The sequence below is a fragment of the Salvelinus fontinalis genome, chromosome 28, assembly GCF_029448725.1.
Source record: "Salvelinus fontinalis isolate EN_2023a chromosome 28, ASM2944872v1, whole genome shotgun sequence".
Taxonomy (NCBI): Eukaryota; Metazoa; Chordata; class Actinopteri; order Salmoniformes; family Salmonidae; genus Salvelinus; species Salvelinus fontinalis.
Window position 1 is genome coordinate 21,195,873 of NC_074692.1, and position 25,872 is coordinate 21,221,744.

Sequence of the window (25,872 nt, forward strand, 5' to 3'; positions counted from 1 at the left end):
ATTGTGGAGAGTGCCCGGAGTGCCAGTTAACAGCTCCCCGACCAGCTGTTAGAAGCCCGTTAGTGCCACTCCCCATAATCGAAACGCCATTTGAGAGGATAGCGATGCATATAGTGGGCCCACTACCCAAGTCCGCCAGAGGACACCAATACATTCTGGTCATTCTAGATTATGCCACTCGCTACCCAGAAGCCATTCCCCTCCGGACGATGACTTCCAAAAATATTGCCAAGGAATTAGTGCTCTTGTTCACCAGGGTAGGGGTTCCAAAGGAGATCCTTACTGACCAGGGGACCCCCTTTATGTCCCGCCTTATGGCGGACCTTTGTAAATTGTGGCAGGTGAAACAGTTGAGGACATCGGTTTACCATCCTCAGACGGACGGGCTGGTTGAGAGATTCAACAGGACCCTGAAGTCAATGCTCAGGAAGGTAATCGATAAGGATGGGAAAAACTGGGATTGCATGTTGCCGTATCTGATGTTTGCCATTAGAGAGGTTCCTCAAGCCTCACTGGGGTTTTCTCCCTTTGAGCTGGTATATGGGAGGCACCCCCGGGGAATCTTAGACATCGCCCGGGAAACCTGGGAGCACCAATCCACCCCGTATACTAGTGTCATAGAGCACGTCACGGCAATGCAAGACAGGATAGCCACAGTCATGCCCATCGTCCGAGAGCACATGAGACAAGCACAAGAGCACCAGCGGCACACTTATAACCGGCAGGCTACCCTGAGGGAATTTCAACCGGGAGATAAGGTGTTAGTGCTGATCCCCACGGTAGAGTGCAAACTACTAGCCACATGGAAAGGACCATATGAAGTACTGGAGAGAATAGGAGAAGTGAATTATCGGATCCGACAGCCAGGTCGACGGCCACAGGAACAGATCTATCGCATAAACCTGTTAAAAGCATGGAGAGAGAGAGAAACACTAATGGTCACATACCCTACACACACTCAGGGGGCAGCCGAAGTAAATATTTCACCTACTCTGTCCCCAGCACAAGTACAGGAAGTAAAGACCCTGATCCAGAAAAACAGAGATGTGTTTTCAGAGGTACCCGGCCGAACTGAGGTTACGGCTCACGATATCGTTTCCCTACCAGGGAGAAAAGTGAGCATGAGGCCATATCGGGTACCCGAGGCTCGACAGGCCGCGATTAGAGCAGAGACAGAGAAAATGTTGACAGCTGGAGTGATCGAGGAGTCACATAGTGAGTGGTCTAGCCCAATTGTGATGGTCTCCAAGCCCGATGGGTCTTTGCGGTTCTGTAACGACTTTCGGAAGGTAAATGAAATCTCCAAGTTTGATGCCTACCCCATGCCCCGAGTAGACGAACTACTGGAGAAAGTTGGTAAAGCTCGGTACATTACGACCCTGGACCTGACAAAAGGGTACTGGCAAATTCCTCTGACCCCCAGGGCCAAAGAAAAGACAGCCTTTGCAACCCCTGACGGTTTGTTTCAATACACCGTCATGCCATTCGGCTTACACGGGGCCCCAGCCACCTTTCAACGGCTCATGAACAAGGTCCTAAAACCGCACCAGGCATACGCCGCAGCTTATTTAGATGACGTGGGAATCTACAGCCCTGATTGGGAATCCCACTTACCCCGGGTACAGGCGGTGTTAGACGCCCTTAGAAAGGCAGGGCTCACGGCGAACCCTGCCAAGTGTGATGTGGGGTTAGGGGAAACAGAGTATCTGGGATACACCGTGGGGAGAGGGTTAATCAAACCCCAACAGAAGAAGGTGGAGGCAATTAGAGAATGGCCGAAACCAGTAAATAAGAAGCAAGTTCGAGCGTTCCTAGGGCTGATTGGTTACTACCGGAAGTTCATCCCAAGTTATGCCACAGTGGCTGCCCCACTCACCGACATGACTAGAGCCAGAGGGCCAAACATGGTCAAATGGGATGAAAGGGCCACCAAAGCATTTAGGACATTACAGGAGGCTCTCTGCTGTAATCCAGTGATGGTGGTACCAGACTTTGAGAAAGAGTTTGTGGTTCAGACGGATGCCTCAGAGGTCGGCTTGGGAGCAGTGCTATCCCAAGAGGTAGAAGGGGTGGAACACCCCATCCTGTTTTTAAGCAGGAAGCTGGAACCACGGGAAACCAACTACGCGGTCGTTGAGAAAGAGGCGCTGGCAGTAAAGTGGGCTCTAGAAAGCCTGAAATACTACCTGCTGGGGCGCCACTTCACCCTCATCAGTGACCATGCCCCACTCACCTGGATGCATAGGGCTAAAGAGAAGAACGCTCGGGTGATGCGGTGGTTTTTGAGTCTCCAACCGTTTCACTTTGACTTGAAACACAAAGCAGGGAAGGAAATGGGAAATGTGGATGGGTTATCCCGCATGCACGCATATTTTGCTGCGGTAGCCCGACCTAGGGGGTCGGATCTAGGGGGGGAGATGTGTGGCAAAGAAGGGGGTCGAGTGATAAATGGCAGATATGTGAGAGCAGAACTAATAAACGGGCTCTGCCCGATCACTAAAATGGCCACCCCGATCAGAACTACAGATCACAAAATGGCCGACTGCCAAAACTACAAGTCCCAGAAGCAAGGGGAACCCACAGAAGGTGGAGCCGACACACAGATAAAGGGTCAAGATAAACCAGGAAGAGGAAGTGAGGGCTGGAAGGATCTGTGAACCATAGAGAAAGAGACAATAGATATTGGCTGGATTTACTGTGTATGAGCTGGACTGTTTTGGACTTACCTGTTGGCGTTTGGACCTGGACCTCCTGAGAACCCGATTCGTGTACCGAACCCTGCTATCCTTGACCTTGCCTACGACCTGGGTGGACCAGGACGGAGAGACAAACACACAGGTACTGTCCTGTTCGAAAGAACTCTCATTCTGGGGTAATTTGGTGACAGTTTCCCACTTAATTTGTGACAAATGCTCATAACCTTGAAGAGGTTTGCCACACTAGCTACATAGTTTTCTTTGCTATCTTTGTATCTAAGATAATTGTGTAGCTTTGAGTAATTATCGGTTAGCTAGCCAGCTATTTTTCGCCTGCCGCGCTGCCGTCCTCCTACCTAGCCAACACTGCTAGCTAGCCAACTTCTACCGAATAGCAGCACTGTAGAAACTTACATTACAACGGAACAACTTGATTAGCGTAGTGTTAGCTAGTTGTCTTTGCTGTCCTTGTATCCATGATAATTGTGTAGTTTAGAGAAATTTAGTGAAATTGTCGAGGTTACCTAGCCAGCTTCACTTTCAACAACGTAGCCACTGCTAGCCAGGCTACTTCACCAGCCTGCAGTACTATATCATTTTAGTCAATAAGATCTTTTATTTTATTTATTTTTTTGCAACGTAAGCTTAACTTTCTGAACATTCGAGACGTGTAGCCCACTTGTCATTCTAATCTCCTTTGCATTAGCGTAGCCTCTTCTGTAGCCTGTCAACTATGTGTCTGTCTATCCCTGTTCTCTCCTCTCTGCACAGACCATACAAACGCTTCACACCGCGTGGCCGCGCCCACCCTAACCTGGTGGTCCCAGCCCACACGACCCACGTGGAGTTCCAGGTCTCCGGTAGCCTCTGGAACTGCCGATCTGCGGCCAACAAGGCAGAGCTCATCTCAGCCTATGCGTCCCTCCAGTCCCTCGACTTCTTGGCACTGACGGAAACATGGCTCACCACAGATAACACTGCTACTCCTACTGCTCTCTCTTCGTCTGCCCACGTGTTCTCGCACACCCCGAGACCTTCTGGTCAGCGGGGTGGTGGCACCGGGATCCTCATCTCTCCCAAGTGGTCATTCTCTCTTTCTCCCCTTACCCATCTGTCTATCGCCTCCTTTGAATTCCATGCTGTCACAGTTACCAGCCCTTTCAAGCTTAACATCCTTATCATTTATCGCCCTCCAGGTTCCCTTGGAGAGTTCATCAATGAGCTTGATGCCTTGATAAGCTCCTTTCCTGAGGACGGCTCACCTCTCACAGTTCTGGGTGACTTTAACCTCCCCATGTCTACCTTTGACTCATTCCTCTCTGCCTCCTTCTTTCCACTCCTCTCCTCTTTTGACCTCACCCTCTCACCTTCCCCCCCTACTCACAAGGCAGGCAATACGCTTGACCTCATCTTTACTAGATGCTGTTCTTCCACTAACCTCATTGCAACTCCCCTCCAAGTCTCCGACCACTACCTTGTATCCTTTTCCCTCTCGCTCTCATCCAACACTTCCCACACTGCCCCTACTCGGATGGTATCGCGCCGTCCCAACCTTCGCTCTCTCTCCCCCGCTACTCTCTCCTCTTCCATCCTATCATCTCTTCCCTCTGCCCAAACCTTCTCCAACCTATCTCCTGATTCTGCCTCCTCAACCCTCCTCTCCTCCCTTTCTGCATCCTTTGACTCTCTATGTCCCCTATCCTCCAGGCCGGCTCGGTCCTCCCCTCCCGCTCCGTGGCTCGACGACTCATTGCGAGCTCACAGAACAGGGCTCCGGGCAGCCGAGCGGAAATGAGGAAAACTCGCCTCCCTGCGGACCTGGCATCCTTTCACTCCCTCCTCTCTACATTTTCCTCTTCTGTCTCTGCTGCTAAAGCCACTTTCTACCACTCTAAATTCCAAGCATCTGCCTCTAACCCTAGGAAGCTCTTTGCCACCTTCTCCTCCCTCCTGAATCCTCCTCCCCCCCCCCCCCCCCTCCTCCCTCTCTGCAGACGACTTCGTCAACCATTTTGAAAAGAAGGTCGACGACATCCGATCCTCGTTTGCTAAGTCAAACGACACCGCTGGTTCTGCTCACACTGCCCAACCCTGTGCTTTGACCTCTTTCTCCCCTCTCTCTCCAGATGAAATCTCGCGTCTTGTGACGGCCGGCCGCCCAACAACCTGCCCGCTTGACCCTATCCCCTCCTCTCTTCTCCAGACCATTTCCGGAGACCTTCTACCTTACCTCACCTCGCTCATCAACTCATCCTTGACCGCTGGCTACGTCCCTTCCGTCTTCAAGAGAGCGAGAGTTGCACCCCTTCTGAAAAAACCTACACTCGATCCCTCCGATGTCAACAACTACAGACCAGTATCCCTTCTTTCTTTTCTCTCCAAAACTCTTGAACGTGCCGTCCTTGGCCAGCTCTCCTGCTATCTCTCTCAGAATGACCTTCTTGATCCAAATCAGTCAGGTTTCAAGACTAGTCACTCAACTGAGACTGCTCTTCTCTGTATCACGGAGGCGCTCCGCACTGCTAAAGCTAACTCTCTCTCCTCTGCTCTCATCCTTATAGACCTATCGGCTGCCTTCGATACTGTGAACCATCAGATCCTCCTCTCCACCCTCTCCGAGTTGGGCATCTCCGGCGCGGCCCACGCTTGGATTGCGTCCTACCTGACAGGTCGCTCCTACCAGGTGGCGTGGCGAGAATCTGTCTCCTCACCACGCGCTCTCACCACTGGTGTCCCCCAGGGCTCTGTTCTAGGCCCTCTCCTATTCTCGCTATACACCAAGTCACTTGGCTCTGTCATAACCTCACATGGTCTCTCCTATCATTGCTATGCAGACGACACACAATTAATCTTCTCCTTTCCCCCTTCTGATGACCAGGTGGCGAATCGCATCTCTGCATGTCTGGCAGACATATCAGTGTGGATGACGGATCACCACCTCAAGCTGAACCTCGGCAAGACGGAGCTGCTCTTCCTCCCGGGGAAGGACTGTCCGTTCCATGATCTCGCCATCACGGTTGACAACTCCATTGTGTCCTCCTCCCAGAGCGCTAAGAACCTTGGCGTGATCCTGGACAACACCCTGTCGTTCTCCACTAACATCAAGGCGGTGGCCCGTTCCTGTAGGTTCATGCTCTACAACATCCGCAGAGTACGACCCTGCCTCACACAGGAAGCGGCGCAGGTCCTAATCCAGGCACTTGTCATCTCCCGTCTGGATTACTGCAACTCGCTGTTGGCTGGGCTCCCTGCCTGTGCCATTAAACCCCTACAACTCATCCAGAACGCCGCAGCCCGTCTGGTGTTCAACCTTCCCAAGTTCTCTCACGTCACCCCGCTCCTCCGCTCTCTCCACTGGCTTCCAGTTGAAGCTCGCATCCGCTACAAGACCATGGTGCTTGCCTACGGAGCTGTGAGGGGAACGGCACCTCAGTACCTTCAGGCTCTGATCAGGCCCTACACCCAAACAAGGGCACTGCGTTCATCCACCTCTGGCCTGCTCGCCTCCCTACCACTGAGGAAGTACAGTTCCCGCTCAGCCCAGTCAAAACTGTTCGCTGCTCTGGCACCCCAATGGTGGAACAAACTCCCTCACGACGCCAGGACAGCGGAGTCAATCACCACCTTCCGGAGACACCTGAAACCCCACCTCTTCAAGGAATACCTAGGATAGGATAAAGCAATCCTTCTGCCCCCCCCCCCCCTTAAAAGATCTAGATGCACTATTGTAAAGTGGCTGTTCCACTGGATGTCATAAGGTGAATGCACCAATTTGTAAGTCGCTCTGGATAAGAGCGTCTGCTAAATGACTTAAATGTAAATGTAAATGTAATAATATATTTTTTTACTTTATTTAGTAAATATTTTCTTAACTCTTAGTTTTCTTAAAATGGCATTGTTGGTTAATATGGCTGCAATCCCGTTAACGGGATGATATGACAACAGCCAGTGAAAGTGCAGGGCGCCAAATTCAAACAACAGAAATCTCATAATTAAAATTCCTCAAACATACTATCTTATACCATTTTAAAGGTAATCTTGTTGTTAATCCCACCAAAGTGTCCGGTTTCAAATAGGCTTTACAGCGAAAGCACCACAAACGATTATGTTAGGTCACCGCAAAAACAGTCATTTTTTCCAGCCAAAGACAGGAGTCACAGAAAGCAGAAATAGAGATAAAATTAATCACTAACCTTTGATGATCTTCATCAGATGACACTCATAGGACTTCGTGTTACACAATACATACATGTTTTGTTCGATAAAGCTCATATTTATATCCAAAAACCTCAGTTTACATTGGCACCATGTTCAGAAATGCCTCCAAAATATCCGGAGAAATTGCAGAGAGCCACGTCAAATAACATAAATACTCATCATAAACTTTGATGAAAGATACATGTTTTACATAGAATTAACGATACACTTGTTCTTAATGCAACCGCTGTGTCAGATTTCAAAAAGCTTTACGGCAAAAGCACAATATTCAATAATCTGAGAACAGCGTTCAGCCACAAAAGGAAGCCATACAGTTACCCGCCAAATTGTGCATTCAACAAAACTCATAAAAAGCATTATAAATCTTCACTTACCTTTGCTGATCTTCGTCGGAATGCACTCCCAGGACTCCCACTTCCACAAGAAATGTTTGTTTTGTTCGGTAATGTCCATCATTTATGTCCAAATAGCTATTTTTGTTAGCGTGTTTGGTATACAAATCCAACGTCAGGAAAGCGTGTTCACTAAAACCTGACGAAATGTCAAAAAGTTCCGTAACAGTCAGTAGAAACATGTCAAACGATGTATTGAATCAATCTTTAGAATGTTTTTAACATAAATCTTCAGTATCGTTCCAACCGGAGAATTACATTGACTTCAGATATGCGATGGAATAAAGCTCCCTCTCATGTGAACGCGCATGGTCAGAGCATGGCCAGGTCATGGTAGACATGACTATTTCTGTCTGTCTCCTTCGGCCCCACTTCACAGTAGGCCCCACTTCACAGTAGAGGCATCAGACAAGGTTCTACAGACTGTTGACATCTAGTGGAAGCCGTAGGAAGTGCAAACTCAGCCATATCCCACTGTTTGTTCAATAGGGGCTGTGTTGAAAATCTACCAACCTCAGAATTCCCACTTCCTGTGTGGATTTTTTCTCAGGTTTTTGCCTGCCATATGAGTTCTGTTATACTCACAGACATCATTCAAACAGTTTTATAAACTTCAGAGTGTTTTCTATACAATACGAATAATAGTATGCATATATTAGCAACTGGGACTGAGGAGCAGGCAGTTTACAATGGGCACCTCTGTGCACCTTTCATCCAAGCTACTCAATACTGCCCCTGCAGCCATAAGAAGTTAAAATCCTCTTAAGGATCTGTCCATTTTATTTTCTTTTTTTGTTGTTGCCTAAAATGACATCTAACTGCCAGTAGCTCAGGACCTGAAGCAAGGATATGCATATTATTGATACCATTTGAAAGGAAACACTTTGAAGTTTGCAGAAATGTGAAAATAATGTAGGAGAATGTAACACATGGTTAACGATAATACAAACACAAAAACATGTATTTTTATTTTTTTATCGTCTTTTTGAAATGCAATAGAAATGCCATTATAGAATATTGCATTTCAGACACCAGCTAGATTTTGGCCACAAAATGGCAGCAGTGCGTGTGCAATGTTTCAGATTGATGCAGGGAAGTATTGCAGTACAGGACAATATTTTGTATCAAGTCTGCCCAAATGTGCCAAATTGGTCAATTGATACATTTTAAAGTATTTAACTATAGAGAACATACACAAATTATATGGTAATACAAAATCTAAGTTTACCCACTCCCAGGAATGTCATACATTAGCTTATACACTAACTTTCACACATCTAGATGGCGGGCTGGGTGGGTATGGAGCCAGAGACAGCAGGGTTCAAACTGTAGAACCCAGTTCCTACATTTGAATATAAAAATGGATTTTATCAAACAACTTTGCTACATTTGATTTCTGGGACCCTCAGGATGACAAATCGGAGCAAGATTACTGAATGTAAGTACATTATTTACCTTCACAGGTGAATGTATCAAACCAGTTTCCGTGATAAAAGTTTTTTGTTCCTGTGCACTCTCCTCAAACAATAGCATGGTATTTTTTTCACTGTAATAGCTACTGTAAATTGGGCTGTGCAGTTAGATGAAGAAGATTTTAAGCTTTCTGCCCATATAAGACATGTCGATGTCCTGGGAAATGTTCTTGTTACTTACAATGTCATGCTAATCACATTAGCGCATGTTAGCTCAACCGTCTAGGTAGAGGGACACCGATCCCGTAGAGGTTTTAAGGGCTTGTAAGTAATCATTTCACGGTAAGGTCTCCTACACCGGTTGTATTGGGTTCATGTGAAAAATCTAATTTGATTTGTTTTTCACACCGTTGAATGTTTTTTGTTATTCTGTCTCTTACGGTGACTACAGCATAGATCACTATGTTTAGGCCTACTCCTGGAACTGGTAGTGGTGACAACTTGTGCAAACTCAGAGACTTCTCATACACTAAATTAAAATGTAGGGGCAGACCTTGGGGATGGTGTTGGGGTGCTTCAGGCAGACAGACTGGAGGAAAGAGGAGGTCTGAGATTCAGTGGCGTTGAGACCCAGGTGGAACCGGCTCAGAACCGCCATCGTACGGCAGGAATCACAGTCAGAGGATAGGAGCATCTCTGGAGAGGAGGAAGGGCGGGGGAGTCAGGGTTACAGAGGGCTACAATGTGGAAGAGCAGCATCAAGTGAGACGGACAATCTACAGACCATGGACTGCATAAACAACGAGTGGTGAAGAGGAGAGAGCCGAAAGGAAATGTGTTACCTATCACAGTCTTCTATCAGTATAGACGACACACCACGCATATAACTTTATGATTGAGGAGGATAGAGCCCTGGTCTGAACAAATTATCCCACACACCCATGCTGGGGGTCTCATGGAACAGGTGCAGCAGGGCACAGATGGAGTAAGGGGCGGCTGACGGCAGCAGGAAGTTAACTATCTTCTTGCCATACTTGTTGATGAAGTCATTGCACTGGTCCTTGTAGCTGGCAGGCAGAAGGCCACACACACCTCCCATTAGCTTCACTATGGCATCCTGCAAGGTTCAAGGGGAACAAGGGTGTCCAGCAAAAAGTGTTTTTGTCTGTGTGTTAGTGGGTGCAGACGTATGAAAATAAGAATGCATTACCTCAATCTTCTCCGTAGGCAAAACGCTCTCCAGTTTCTTCATGAGATAAACACAGAAGGTACATTGTGGGCTGACCTGCACCTAAAGAGGAGATGACATGGTGACAGAGCGTTCAGTGCAGACAGATAATGACTAACTGACAGCCAAATAATTTAGAACAAGACAAACACATTGACAAACAAACAGAAAGGGCATGAAAGGGACTTCTGCTCCTAAACTGTACAAAAGTTCAGCTCACTCGCCTCTGGGTTGGTGCCTGAGTCAAGGACAGCGTTGGACAGGTCCATGTCAGTGATGGTAGGAGAAAGCTGTTTAGGTGCTCCCCTCTTTGAGTGGACAGCACACAGTCCCAATACCATACATGTCTCACCTGGCTTCTACAGATATGAAGGATGGAGGAAGAGCGTTAATAGAGAAGAAGACAAGTAAGTTCTTGTATAATCACAAAATCATCGCCCTTGAATGTATCATAAAAGTGAACGTAAAAACATTTTTGATGGTTATGTTGTAGCCCTGTAAACCAGACTTCCCTATCTCTGTATGTTTGCAGTGCTCAGGAACTCACCAGTATGCCAATGAGGTACTGGAGGGCTTGGAGCAGGTACATCTGAACCTGGGATACACAGTGGCTTTGAGCCACACCTCCGGGGAGGCGCTGACACAGGTCATCCAGGGTGCTGTTGATCAGCTCCTAAACAATCAACACAGGTACATATTTCTTAATTATATTATTTTACTTTTAGATATGTGTATATTGTTATAAATTGTTAGATATTACTGCACTGTTGGAGCTAGGAACACAATAATTTTGCTACACATAACATCTGCTAAATATGTGTGTGGCCAATACAATTTTATTTGATTTTGATATACAATTACACTGTTGGTGACTCACTTTGATGAGGGGTGAAATTATCTGTCAATTTGACATCCTTCTAGTAGACTTTGTTTCAAGATCAGAGTTCAACATAATGTAGTCTCTGTTGACTAGTGTAAGGGAGTTTTTGCTAGACATTATATTCTATATTTGCACTGTAAACGGGAACTGAAAGATGGCGGAGGAGAGGTCTGAGACCAGATGTTTTTTAGATGTACATATATTTCTGGCTACAGAAATTGAAGTATAAGTAACACTTTCTGGTCAGGGTGTTATCTGGATCTCTGGCTATAATTTTATTTCATTGAGCAACATACTTCAGCAGAATCAGAATGGGTACTCACCTGGGTGTCTGTGTTGGAGATCATGTCTGTGAATAGCTCAATGATCTGGCTGCAGTCTGAACAGATGTCAGATGTCTGGTAGAAGGACATCAGAGGTGAGAGGTCAGTGATTCACTATAATTGACCATTTCAGGCATAATCTCCTACATCTAATTTAACAACCACATGATCTTCAGCTTGTGTACAGTTCAGGCCTGAAAGCTCTGGTGAAAAAAGGGACACCACAACAACCATCTTTTTAAAGTTGAAAATGACTTGTTGCTCGTGTGTGAAAGCAGAAGTGAAACAGGCTTGGTGTGTTAATAGAAATATGTGGCCAAGAGATATCTATAGATGAATGATTTGTGAACCAAGTACTGGCGTGTATCTTCTAGAATAGAGAATACAAGCTATACAATTGGTAACTGTTAAGAGGGGACTTGGGTATAGTCTCCATCAAACTTGGTCCTGGAAGACTCATGTTAGATCTGTTGGTGTTTTATGCATACAGTAATTATATTACAGTAGTTATATCTTACTGATGACTGCTGTGTGATGTCCAATTTGGCCCTGGTAGGCTCACGGATGACCATGGTCTCACCTGTGAAGATCCCGCAGAATAACTCACAGTTTAGTTAGTTACTAAAAACAAAAGTTGTTAACTAGGTCAGGTCTGAACCAGTATCTGTGCATTAGAGACCTCTCTAATGCCCAGAAAGCTCAGATTCAAACTTCCATTCACCAGCTCTGCAAGCATTATAATGTAAAAATACGTTCATTGCTCAATATGGGTGACAGGCAGCGTAGTGGTTAGGATAGTTGGGCAAGTAAATGAAAAGTCGCTGGTTCAAACACCAGAGTTTACCAGGTGAAAAATCTGTCGATGTGCCCTTGAGCAAGGCACTTAACCCTTGTTGCTCCAGGGTCGTCGTCAATAATGGCTGATGTGCAGGCATTATCAAAGTGTCACTGGACTAGTGCACTTGCCACAGTCTTTAGGTTGTCTATATCTACGTTTCCATTCAATTGGTGACAGATTTTCATGCGAATATTCTAAAATCTGCATATAAACAATATGAACATTTCACGCTTTCCTTTAGGAAAATTTGGCACCGGATAACATGACCGGGAACATTTAAATTTACTGAAAATTTGAGAAATTGACCTCAGATTCAACATGGCGCAGGCAGCGCCGTCAATAAACGAGGGATATTGGCCAAATGAGCCACATTTATTTGTCCTTAAAAACAGCCTAATAACAAATTACAAAACACCATTCCTTTTGTTTCGATATGTAGCATAAGAAAAACTTTATATCCTATTTTTTATTGTTTTTTGGGCTACTTTCCTACAACAATAATTGTCCACCTCGCGGTTCAGGTGTCGGGTATTTGAGCACCAAATGCATCAAGGCATTGCATGCATAGGCCTATCGGCTTAGGTGTCCACTGTATGATATTAATATTTTAAAAACAAATATAGCCTATATAAAGGAAGAGAAGCTTACACCTAGCCCCAGGGAGATGGAGAGAGAGATATGCCGGCGGCATGCTACACAGCCATGCATTTCTTTATGTATGATGGCTGCTGCGTCTGCTATACAGATATAGACTTACAGAAGGAGGTTAATTCGTTAATTTTCTATCAGAATATGTTGTATTATGATAAGCATTATACTGTTAGATTATAGGAGTAACTCTAGTAGGCCTAAAACATTTCTCCTCACCTCAAGTTCAATTGTCGAAGTCAGTGCACTGCCTTCATATCATAGGCTTGCAGTAGCCAAAGCTTAATAATAGCAACACCAAACCTTAACAAAAGTTTTTAAACTTTATTAGGGTAATATCAAAAGTAAGCGAAGCTATTGTTTATAGCGAAAATATGAGCATGCTATTTATTATATTAGCAAACACAGCATTACAGCCAAAGCAAATGGCTCAACATAATTTCATAAAATACTTTCGAACTGATTTAAACATTCACAAAAGTTTTGAATAGGCTATATTGCAGTAACTACCAACAAAGGCCAGCGCCTACCATACCTAACACATGACAGAAATAGGCTAATGTTCTTTATTTTACAACAGACCTACTTATAACCTATTTTAAACTAAATCATTAAAAATACAAATGTTATTTAGCCAATACAAATCTCTGAACAGAATTAAACAAAACAGGTTTTGCATATTTAAAAAAACAGGTTTTGATTAATAAATAGGCTTACAATAATAACAACGATATACAATAATAATAATAATAATGATAAAACAAATGATTATAAATACATTTAAATTCTAAAACTGCATCCTACCTGAATAGGGAGTTGCACAGTAGCCTGCATATGGCCTTGCCAACATCCTTCTCATCTTAGTCCACTACAATATTAAAACTTATATTAAACTCCCATTGTAGGCTTCACTATAGGCATACTATTTGTCCTCACGTTTGTTTTACTTCAATGAAAAAGGCCTCCTTCACAATCAACAGTAGCCTAGGTACCTCTCTCAATCTCTCTCCTCAGCAGCAGGCCAGCGCACACAAGGCGTGAGAGAATGGTGCTGAAGACCGAATTCCGGGTGTAGTCTATGATAGACAGCCTCTCTTGGACAATTTGGCTGGCTACAATTTTATTTATTGACTTTTAATTTTTATCGGCCAAAAACCGCAATTACCGGCTAAGGGAAACCGTGGCGCATTTTCCTATCAGAGTTGTGTTTCCATCAAATGTACTTGTTGCCGATACAAGTATGTGTGTCAATACGTAGTGCACATAAAATAATTTAGGAGGTGAAATTACTCAAATAAAAAATACAAGTTAAATGAGTTTCCATCGCATTTTCAACTCTAGGCCTACTGATGGTTTTGTCACAAAAAGTGTAGCAAATGTGCTGACTCGTATGCATTTGCGCTCTAGCCATCCGTTTGCAGATACAATGCAGGTATAGCCTACTACATGATGAGATTATAATGGACAACAGTGACGATATTATTTTTCTTTGTCAAATGGCGTCGATGATCATGTCACCAGAATAAGACCCTCCATATTTATTGAAAGGAGCATCAACCTCATCACTGTGCACTTTCAAGTGATGAACTGTGAAGTTCATCATACTGTAATTTATTTAATCCGTAGCCTAATAAACTGCATGCGTTCCCATGATTCCATTACATTTTTTAAAATCTCACATGTACGCTACTTTACTGCATAAAAAGGTTGGATGGAAACCTGGTTAATGTCAAGGCATTTTGAGGATGCTGGAATTATATTTTGGATGAACGTGCGTATGGCTACAGTCAATCAATCAATCAAACACATGTATTTATAAAGCCCTTTTTGCATCAGGAGATTTTTGAAATAGCCTAATCCGATTAAAACATTGTGACTGGTTGTGTTTATCCCACATATAAAACGCAATACATTTAAAAAGTGGAATTATACATATTTAGGCTATATTCATGCGTTGGGTTCTAGGTGCGCGAGTAATAGCCGCTCGGATTGGAGAGGAGGCAGAGTACATGTTAAACTTTCTTGAATAACTGGGCCTGCCGGTTGCATATGTGGCAACATTATTATAGGACGACCCGAGAGAATGGGTTAGAACTTAGCTCTGACATGTTAAAAAAAACATTTTTAATCAAAGCTCTCGAGTTCCAATATTGAATTGAATGTATAGGCATTCAGTTAGGCAAACGGAAAAGGCAGACATTTATGTTCCATAATCTGGCTTTACTAATTAATGAAAAAAGCACTGTGGTCAAAGTCTGAAAATAGCACGACTGCTTCCTAGCGCAGTGTAAACTCATTAATTAGTGCAAAATACACCAGGTCTATTTTTGTAACTGGTGAAACAATGCAGCGACAGCCATTCAGTGACAGAGACTCGATGCATTGTCTGACAAGGATTCGCCAAAAAGACTGTCAATATAGAATCATATATTAGCTAGGGTAGTATCTACTTACCGATACAAAAATATGCAATAAAGATCGAAACAATAAATTGTAAAACCGCCATTGTAAGAGAGAACAGAGTATGATTTACAGTCGGCCCTGAATCAATAAAGGGTGACAGTAGGCTATCCAATGGCTATGAGTCCGGAAGCACAGATTGACTCGCAGCCAATCAGAGAGACAGGAAATAATGCATTTAGGCATAGTTTATTTTTAAGTTAAGGCAGTCGAAAAAAATAACAACATAGTGACATGTTATGCTTGCTGTGTCAAATGACCTTACCAGTTGACATGCTTACAAAAAACTTAAACAGAGTTAGGGTACTAAGGGGTAACTAGCCCCCGGGGGTAACTGCCCCGCCCCCACCCCCCTGTAATTCACATTTAAACCACAAGATGTCACCAAATTATTTTACCAACACTTTGCCTGGCTGCCACTGCTCTTGCTCAACAAAAAATGTCCTTGGAGATATTTCAACAAAACGATTTTGTGGTAAGTTGATCTATTTTTTTACATTTTGATTTTTTTTAGATATATTCCACTGCTACTGAGCATACTATTTGCCAATGTCTAGTCTCTAGACAACAAGGTGGACGAAATTAGGGCACGAGTTGCCTTCCAAAGAGACATCAGAGATTGTAACATTCTCTGTTTCATGGAAACATAGCTCACTTGAGATGTGTTGTCAGAGTCGGTACAGCCACCGGGTTTCTTCATGCGTAGCGCCAACAGAAACAAACATCTCTCTGGTAAGAAGAAGGGCAGGAGTGTATGCCTCATGATTAACGACTCATGGTGTAATCATAACAACATACAGGAACTCAAATCCTTTTGTTCACCTGACCTAGAATTCCTTACAATCAAATGCCGACCGAATTATCTTCCAAGATAATTCTCTTCAATTATAGTCACAGCCGTGTATATCCCCCCCAAGCAGATACCTCGATGGCCCTAAAAGAACTTCACTGGACTCTATGTAAACTGGAAACCATATATCCCGTGGCTGCATTTATTGTATCTCTGGATTTTAACAAAGCTAATGTTAGAACAAGGTTACCTAAATTCTACCAGCACATTGATTAATGCACCCGCTCGAGCAAAACATTGGACCACTACTGCTCTAACTTCTGCGATGCATACAAGGTCCTCCCCCGCCCTCCCCCACCCTCCCTTTGGTAAATCTGACCATGACTCCATCTTGTTGCTCCCCTCCTACAGGCAGAAACTAAAACAGGTCGAATCCGTGCTTAGGTCTATCCAACGCTGGTCTGACCAATCGAATTTCACGCTTCAAGATTGCTTCGATCACGTGGACTGGGATATGTTCAGGGTAGCCTCAGACAATAACATCGATGTATATGCTGACTCAGTGAGTGAGTTTATTAGGAAGTGCATTGGAGATGTTGTGTGTCAGGAAAATAACCTCTCACTCAACGTCAACAAAACAAAGGAGATGATCGTGGACTTCAGGAAACAGCAGAAGGAGCACCCCCCTATCACTATCGATGGGAAAGTAGTGGAGAAGGTGGAAAGTTTTAAGTTCCTCGGCGTACACATCAGACAAACTGAAATGGTCCACCCACACAGACAGCGTGGTGAAGAAGGCACAACAGCGCATCTTCAACCTCAGGAGGCTGAAGAAATTTGTCTTGTCACCGAAAAGCCTCACAAACTACTACAGATGCACAATCGAGAGCATCCTATCATGCTGTATCACCGCCTGGTACAGCCACGGCACCGTCCTCAACCGCAAGGCTCTCCAGAGAGTAGTGCGTTCTGCATAACGCATCACCGGTGGAAAACTACTTGCCCTCCAGGACACCTACAGCACCTGATGTCACAGGAAGGCCAAAAAGATCATCAAGGACAGAAACCACCTGATCCACTGCCTGTTCACCCAGTTATCATCCAGAAGGCGAGGTGAGTACAGGTGCATCAAAGCTGGGACCGAGAGACTGAAAAATAGCTTATATCTCAAGGTCATCAGACTGTTAATAAACAACATTCACTAACATAGAGAGGCTGCTGCCAACATACAGACTCAAATCACTGACCACTTTAATAAATTGATTTAATAATGGTATCACTAGTCACTTTAACTAATGCCAATTTAATAATGTTTACATATCCTACATTACTCATCTCATATGTATATACTCTATTTTATGCCATCTATTGCATCTTGCCTATGTCGCACGGTCATCACGCATCCATATATTTATATGTACATATTCGTATTCCATCCCCTTACATTGTGTGTATAAGGTAGTCGTTGTGAATTTGTTAGATTACTTGTTAGATATTACTGCACTGTCGGACTGGAAGCGCAAGCATTTCACTACACTCACATTAACATCTGCTAACCATGTGTATGTGACCAATACAATTTGATTTGATTTGAAGTTAGATCTATAATTGTTTTTAAATATACAAGTAGGAAAGCCTTAAACTATTGAAAGCCTTTTGCTCCTGAAAGTCATTTTATAGACTGCTGGGATTTAAAATCTTACATTATTCAAATAATATTTAATACAATTGTAAATAATGGATTGAATGGGAAAAGAACAACAAAGAGAGAACAAGGGAAATTAATGTGCAGGTGAGATAAAAAGAGGGACTTTACATAAAAATCTCCTCATAGTGCGGATATTAATAGTAACATGTGCGACACCATTTCCCTCCATATTTTATTTAAATAATTAAAATAAGACAACTAGACAACTAATATTTTTTGAATGGCCAAATTTGGGGTGTAGGTTTTGTCGTGACGTTGCTATCATTAATGCAATGATGGCTATTCATTGAATAATTACATATCACGTTCAATTATTACGTGATTAAATTAATCATATAACAATTAATTTAGTAGTAATCTGGGGCACCAGAGAAAAAAGTTTATTTAGCAAGTTACCGTTTCCCGAATCAACTCAAAAAAATCGAAATATCTCGATATACTAGCCGTCATCCATCAATCATTTGCTCCTATTTCAGTCTCATTCTGAACGTCGTAATATCCTAAAAATCTGCACAAACCCTAGTCTCCATGATGAATCAGCTTACAAAAATTGGCTTAATTATTTATTTACTAACTAATGAAATAATCGCACAGAAATAGATAAACACACATAGTATAGTATTGAATATTAACATAATGCCAATGAAAAGTCCCTAGTTGTCTAACCCGATATTACGGCTGGTTACACAATGAAAGAGGGTGGGGAACGAAAGAGCGGGAGGAGGAGAGACAAAGGAATTCAACTATTGTGCATACAGTTGAATAATACGCTCATCGTAACTGTGGATACTTACCACCCTAACAACCGATCATTCGGATTTAGAAATGCAAAGTACATATTTATGCTTGTATGTCATTGTCGTCTCTCTCTGGTGAAATTGCCCAATCAGTCTGTGGAGAGTAATTCGGCAGAAGTCTCTCTTGTGTAAGTCTCTGGTTGTCCACCAGAGGTCACCATGTCCTTTGTATTTGTAATAGGTTGGTCTCGGGGTGTCTGTTAGAACTGATCTTCCAGAGGTGTACCACATGGTGTTCAGAGGTCCTTGTCCTTCACTCTGTTTGTATAGATACCCTAGAGATACCTATGTGTCACTGCAACCTTAAAGGTCCTCAATGATGTCACCATTGCTCCCAGACAGGCTAAATACCTTTTTTGCCCGCTTTGAGGATAATACAGTGCCACTGACACGGCCCACTACCAAAACCTGCGGGCTCTCCTTCACTGCAGCCGAGGTGAGTAAAACATTTAAACGTGTTAACCCTCGCAAGGCTGCAGGCCCAGACGGCATTCCCAGCCGCGTCCTCAGAGCATGCGCAGACCAGCTGGCTGGTGTGTTTACGGACATATTCAATCAATCCTTAGCCCAGTCTGCTGTTCCCACATGCTTCAAGAGGGCCACCATTGTTCCTGTTCCCAAGAAAGCTAAGGTAACTGAGCTAAACGACTACCGCCCCGTAGCACTCACTTCCGTCATCATGAAGTGCTTTGAGAGACTAGTCAAGGACCATATCACCTCCACCCTACCGGTCACCCTAGACCCACTCCAATTTGCTTACCGACCCAATAGGTCCACAGACGACGCAATCGCAACCACACTGCACACTGCCCTAACCCATCTGGACAAGAGGAATACCTATGTGAGAATGCTGTTCATCGACTACAGCTCAGCATTTAACACCATAGTACCCTCCAAACTCGTCATCAAGCTCGAGACCCTGGGTCTCGACCCCGCCCTGTGCAACTGGGTCCTGGACTTCCTGACGGGCCGCCCCCAGGTGGTGAGGGTAGGTAACAACATCTCCACCCCGCTGATCCTCAACACTGGGGCCCCACAAGGGTGCGTTCTGAGCCCTCTCCTGTACTCCCTGTTCACCCACGACTGCGTGGCCATGCACGCCTCCAACTCAATCATCAAGTTTGCGGACGACACTACAGTGGTAGGCTTGATTACCAACAACGACGAGACGGCCTACAGGGAGGAGGTGGGGGCCCTCGGAGTGTGGTGTCAGGAAAATAACCTCACACTCAACGTCAACAAAACAAAGGAGATGATTGTGGACTTCAGGAAACAGCAGAGGGAGCACCCCCCTATCCACATCGACGGGTCAGTAGTGGAGAAGGTGGACAGTTTTAAGTTCCTCGGTGTACACATCACGGACAAACTGAATTGGTCCACCCACACAGACAGCGTTGTGAAGAAGGCGCAGCAGCGCCTCTTCAACCTCAGGAGGCTGAAGAAATTCGGCTTGTCACCAAAAGCACTCACAAACTTCTACAGATGCACAATCGAGAGCATCCTGTCGGGCTGTATCACCGCCTGGTACGGCAACTGCTCCGCACACAACCGTAAGGCTCTCCAGAGGGTAGTGAGGTCGGCAGAACGCATCACCCGGGGCAAACTACCTGCCCTCCAGGACACCTACACCACCCGATGTCACAGGAAGGCCATAAAGATCATCAAGGACAACAACCACCCAAGCCACTGCCTGTTCACCCCGCTATCATCCAGAAGGCGAGGTCAGTACAGGTGCATCCAAGCAGGGACCGAGAGACTGAAAAACAGCTTCTATCTCAAGGCCATCAGACTGTTAAACAGCCACCACTAACATTTAGCGGCCGCTGCCAACATACTGACTCAGCTCCAGCCACCTTAAAAATGGGAATTGATGGAAATTATGTAAAAATGTACCACCAGCCACTTTAAACAATGCCACCTAATATAATGTTTACATACCCTACATTACACATCTCTTATGTATATGTATATACTGTACTCTATATCATCTACTGCATCTTGCCATCTTATGTAATACATGGACCACTAGCCACTTTAAACTATGCCACTTTATGTTTACATACCCTACAGTACTCATCTCATAGGTATATACCGTACTCTATACCATCTACTGCACCTTGCCTATGCCGTATGTACCACCACTCATTCATATATCTTTATGTACATATTCTTTATCCCTTTACACTTGCGTGTATAAGGTAGTAGTTGCGGAATTGTTAGGTTAGATTACTTGTTGTTATTACTGCATTGTCGGAACTAGAAGCACAAGCATTTCGCTACACTCGCATTAACATCTGCTAACCATGTGTATGTGACTAATAAAATTTTATTTGATTGATTGATTTGATTTGATTCTAAGCAATGTTGTGCTGCTATTTTTAATGACTTGGCCAAAGCTTTTGATACGGTAGACCATTCCATTCTTGTGGGCCGGCTAAGGAGTATTGGTGTCTCTGAGTGGTCTTTGGCCTGGTTTGCTAACTACCTCTCTCAAAGAGTGTAGTGTATAAAGTCAAATGTACTTGGTGCTGATAAATGTCTCAATACGTAGTGCACATAAAAATAACTTTTGACGAGAAAAAAATAAAAGTTAAATGAGTTTCCATCACATTTTCAACTCTAGGCCTACTGATGGTTTTGTCACAAAAAGTGTAGCGAATGTGCTGACTGGTATTTGCATTTGCGCTCTAGCCAACAGTTTGCAGATACAGTGCAGGTATAGCTTACTACATGATGAGGTTATTATGGACAACAGTGGCAAGATTATTTTTATTTGTCAAATGGCAGCCAAGTGTCGATTAAATGGATTCTATACACTTGTGTGAAACCCTATGCTATAATCTTCTATCTGGGTAACTGGCACCCCTGGGCGCCAGTTACCCCATGGGGAGGGGCCAGTTACCATGGCACTTTAAAAAAGCATCCCTTTATTAAAAACAAAATTTCATGAAATTACTAAAAAAGTTTAAACCGTAGCCATTTATTTCCCTTTATAGTTTATTCTAGGGAGGCACTGATTTGACATTTTTGGCCAATACCGATATCCAATATTTTCCTAGCCAAAGAAAACAGATACCGATTTAGCGGCCTTTTAAGCATTCTAGTACAGGTAAATAGTTGAAACACACATACTGACCAAAAAGTTATTTTGTTGGCATTTACGTATGTCCCCATTACCAGTAAAACATAATCAAAACCTATTTCTTTCACTTACTTGCCGTGCTGTTTTGTTGTTCATTCTCAACCGGGATTTCATCATACATATCAAGCAGTCTGTCACTGTGTCCGTCACTGTGTCCGTTTCAATCTTGTCCAGCTGTGTTTGTAACATTTCACGTAATGTTTCAAACATGTTCTCAAATTCCATTGAAATGGCAGCAGCGGTATGAGAACCAGCACACTCTTGAGCATGCAATACAGCTTTCCTCAGTACAAAATCCTCTTTTACCCACTGTGCTGTCAGACTCAGCATGCTCATGGGGATGACATCAGTGGTCCAAATGTCAGTCGTGAAGCTAATAGCAGTGATGCCCATAGCAAGTAGCTCAAAGATGTGCATTTCAACAATACTGTGTAACTCCGGTAGGGCAACATCTAAAAAATAGCGCCTACTTGGTAGTGTGTATTGGGGCTCGAGGCGCTAGACCAGTCGGCAAAAGCCAACATCATCCACGACAGAGAACAGTTGATTGTCAAGGGTAATGAATTACATTATTTTGGTGTTAATGGATTTCGCCTTTGAGTTGTCTCGCTGAAATTGTCGTACTCTTTTAAATGACTGCTCGACTTGAACTTGTTTTGTTGTTGGAAGTGTGCGCTTAGTATTTTTCTTCTTTTGTTCTGTGTAGCGCTCTATTTTTCATGGCGTCATTACGTCATCTACCTACGTTATATAATGTAGGTATGCACGTCAGCATTGACATCGGTTTTGCACATCGGCTTTAAACTAGACAGCAGGCCGATGCCGATGTTGGCATTTTTAGCTAACATAGTCCGATTCCGATATGCTTACCGATATATTGTGAATCCCTAGTTTATTCGCCTAAGCATGACCTTCATCCACATACCATTTTTTCCCCGAAACAGTTATTTTTTGTGTCAGCAATTAGACATTGTTCTAAAGGGGGCTAGTTACCCCCTAGTACCCTACATTTTATTTGTCTTGGTTTATTTGTGCAAAATCAAATCAGCACTTGTGTTTGTCCATGGTTGTTATTCTTCTAAGTGGGCCTAGAGCCAATTTAGTATTAACAGTTGTAACTATTATTCCAGATCTAGGCTTACAAAGTAATAACTAACAATTAACTATTTATGAACCATTTATAACCCCTTTATGCACCTTTTATAATGTTGCACCAAAATAAGTTTCAGAACCGACTTTGGGAAACCCAGAACCAAGTTTAGGAAACGCTAGTATGAAGGAACTGAAACACTTGTGTGTACTATAGGGACCTCTAGTGAATAATGTTAGACATTGCAGTATGACAATTATTGTTATTTTTTTTTAAATTTCCCCTTTATTTAACAGGTAAACTAGTTGAGAACAAGTTCTCATTTACAACTGCGACCTGGCTAAGATAAAGCAAAGCAGTGCGACACTGATGGGCAAGTAGTGATACTGGTGTGCAAAAGAGCAGAAAAGTAAATAAAAACCATATGGGCATGAGGTAGGTAGATTGGGTGGGCTATTTACAGATGGACTATGTACAGCTGCAGTGATCGGTTAGCTGCTCAGATAGCTGATGTTTAAAGTTAGCGAGGGAAATATAAGTCTCCAGCTTCAGCGATTTTTGCAATTCGTTCCAGTCACTGGCAGCAGAGAACTGGAAGGAAAGGCGGCCAAAGGTGTTGGCTTTGGGGATGACCAGTGAGATATACCTGCTGGACCGCATGCTATGGGTGGGTGTTGTTATCGTGACCAGTGAGCTGAGATAAGGCGGAGCTTTACTGAGCATAGACTTATAGATGACCTGGAGCCAGTGGATCTGGCGATGAATGTGTAGCGAGGGCCAGCCGACTAGAGCATACAGGTCGCAGTGCTGGGTGGTATAAGGGGCTTTGGTAACAAAACGGATGGCACTCTGATAGACAGCATCCAGTTTGCTGAGTAGAGTATTGGAAGCTATTTTGTAGATGACATCGCCAAAGTCAAGGATCGATAGGATAGTCAGTTTTACTAGGGTAAGTTTGGCGGCGTGATTGAAAGAGGCTTTGTTTGCGAAATAGGAAGCCGATTCTAGATTAGATTTTGGATTGGAGATGTTTGATATGAGTCTGGAAGGAGAGTTTACAGTCTAGCCAGACACCTAGGTATTTGTAGTTGTCCAAATATTCTAGGTCAGAATCATCCAGAGTACTGATGCTAGTCGGGCGGGTGGGTGCGGGCAGCGAACGTTTGAAAAGCATACATTTGGTTTTCCTAGCATTTAAGAGCAGTTGGAGGCCACGGAAGGAATGTTGTATGGCATTAAAGCTCGTTTGGAGGTTAGTTAACACAGTGTCCAAAGAAGGGCCAGATGTATACAGAATGGTGTCGTCTGCGTAGAGGTGGATCAGGGAATCACCAGCAGCAAGAGCGACATCGTTGATATATACACATTATGCATCTCCAACACAAAATTAAATCTAGAATCGGATTCCTATTTCGCAACAAAGCCTCCTTCACTCATGCTGCCAAACATACCCTCGTAAAACTGACTATCCTACCGATTCTTGACTTTGGCGATGTCATTTACAAAATAGCCACACTCTACTCAGCAAATTGGATGTAGTCTATCACAGTGCCATCCGTTTTGTCACCAAAGCCCCATATACTACCCACCACTGCGACCTGTACGCTCTCGTTGGCTGGCCCTCGCTACATATTCGTCGTCAGACCCACTGGCTCCAGGTCATCTATAAGTCTTTGCTTGGTAAAGCCCCGCCTTATCTCGCCTTATCTCAGCTCACTGGTCATCATAGCAACACCCTCCAGCAGGTATATCTCACTGGTGATCCCCAAAGCCAACACCTTCTTTGGCCGCCTTACCTTCCAGTTCTCTGCTGCCAATGACTGGAATGAATTGCAAAAATCACTGAAGCTGGAGACTTATATCTCCCTCTCTAACTTTAAGCATTGGCTGTCAGAGCAGCTTACCGATCACTGTACCTGTACACAGCCCATCTGTAAATAGCACACCCAACTACTTCATCCCCATAGTTATTTTTTTGTTGTTGCTCTTTTGCAACCCAGTATCTCTACTTGCACATCATCATCTGCACATCTATCACTCCAGTGTTAATGCTAAATTGTAATTATTTTGCCTCTATAGCCTATTTATTGCCTTACCTCCCTAATCTTGCCTCATTTACACACACTTACACACACAATAGACTTTTTCTATTGTGTTATTGACTGTACGTTTGTTTATTGTTGTTTTTGTCACACTGCTTTGCTTCATCTTGATCAAAGGTGTCAGGTAGGCTAGCAGTTAGGGCGTTGGGCCAGTAACTGAAAGGGCGCTGGTTTGAATACCTGAGCCGACAAGGTGAAAAGTCTGTCGATGTGCCCTTGAGCAAACCACTTAAGCCTATTAAGCTTAATTTGCTCTAGTGGCACCGTACTACTATGGCTGACCCTGTAAAACAACACATTTCACTGCACCTATCCGGTGTATATTTTTTCAAAATTTATTCAAGTATAAATTACACAAGTTACGATAGATTGCCATAGATTTTCTCTTAATTACCAAAATTACTGAAGATTCCGGTAACTTTGGTAAATTACCGGTAGTATTGCAACCCTATTTGGGCCACCATGAGCCAGAACAGCTTCAATGCACCTTGGCATAGATTCTACAAGTGTCTGGAACTCTACTGGAGGGATGCAAGAAATTCTATAATTTGGTGTTTTGTTGATGGTGTTGTCATATGTCATGGCCGTCTCTGTGACCAGATCTCAACCCAGTTGAACCCTTATGAGAGATTCTGGAGCGGCTCCTTAGACAGCGTTTTCCATTATTTTCATGCTCATCAAACTATTCAGTGACCACTCGTGCCCTGTGGATGGGAGCATTATCATCCTATGGGGGCATAGCCCATTCATTCATTCATCCATTCATTCATTCATTCATTCATTCATTCACATAGCCCATACTTATGTGAATGAGATATTTCTGGGGTGGCAGGTAGCCTAGTGGTTAGATCGTTGGACTAGTGACTGAAAGGTTGCAAGATCAAATCCCTGAGCTGACAAGGTAAAAAATCTGTCGTTCTGCCCCTGAACAAGTATCCTAGGCCGCCATTGAAAATAAGAATTTGTTCTTGTGGAATAAATCAAGGTGTATGCATACTTTCTGAAGGCATTGTAATCATGTAATTCAAATGCCCACTAACTTCCTGCTGCAGATTCTGATAATATATACTGTAGTGTGTCTTCCTTCTTGTCACCATGCATTATTTGAACAATAGGTTCCAAAAAGGTTCTTCAGCTGTCCACATAGG

At 43.8% G+C, this 25,872-nt stretch overlaps 1 protein-coding gene across 2 annotated transcripts in view; it reads right to left on the reverse strand.

The window, feature by feature from the left end:
- The window catches only part of LOC129826368 (prosaposin-like), a 22,826-nt gene extending 7,642 nt beyond the window's left edge, over positions 1–15,184 (reverse strand). For both annotated transcript variants that reach the window (XM_055887014.1, XM_055887013.1), the window contains exons 1-8: positions 15,090–15,184; positions 11,668–11,729; positions 11,150–11,224; positions 10,494–10,619; positions 10,171–10,305; positions 9,929–10,009; positions 9,658–9,835; positions 9,272–9,414 (exon numbers count right to left, since the gene is read on the reverse strand). In XM_055887014.1, the coding sequence (XP_055742989.1) occupies positions 9,272–9,414; positions 9,658–9,835; positions 9,929–10,009; positions 10,171–10,305; positions 10,494–10,619; positions 11,150–11,224; positions 11,668–11,729; positions 15,090–15,141 (852 nt within the window). In that variant the 5' untranslated portion in view covers positions 15,142–15,184. The remainder of the gene's footprint in view (positions 1–9,271; positions 9,415–9,657; positions 9,836–9,928; positions 10,010–10,170; positions 10,306–10,493; positions 10,620–11,149; positions 11,225–11,667; positions 11,730–15,089) is intronic.
- Between the last annotated feature and the right edge of the window lie 10,688 nt (positions 15,185–25,872).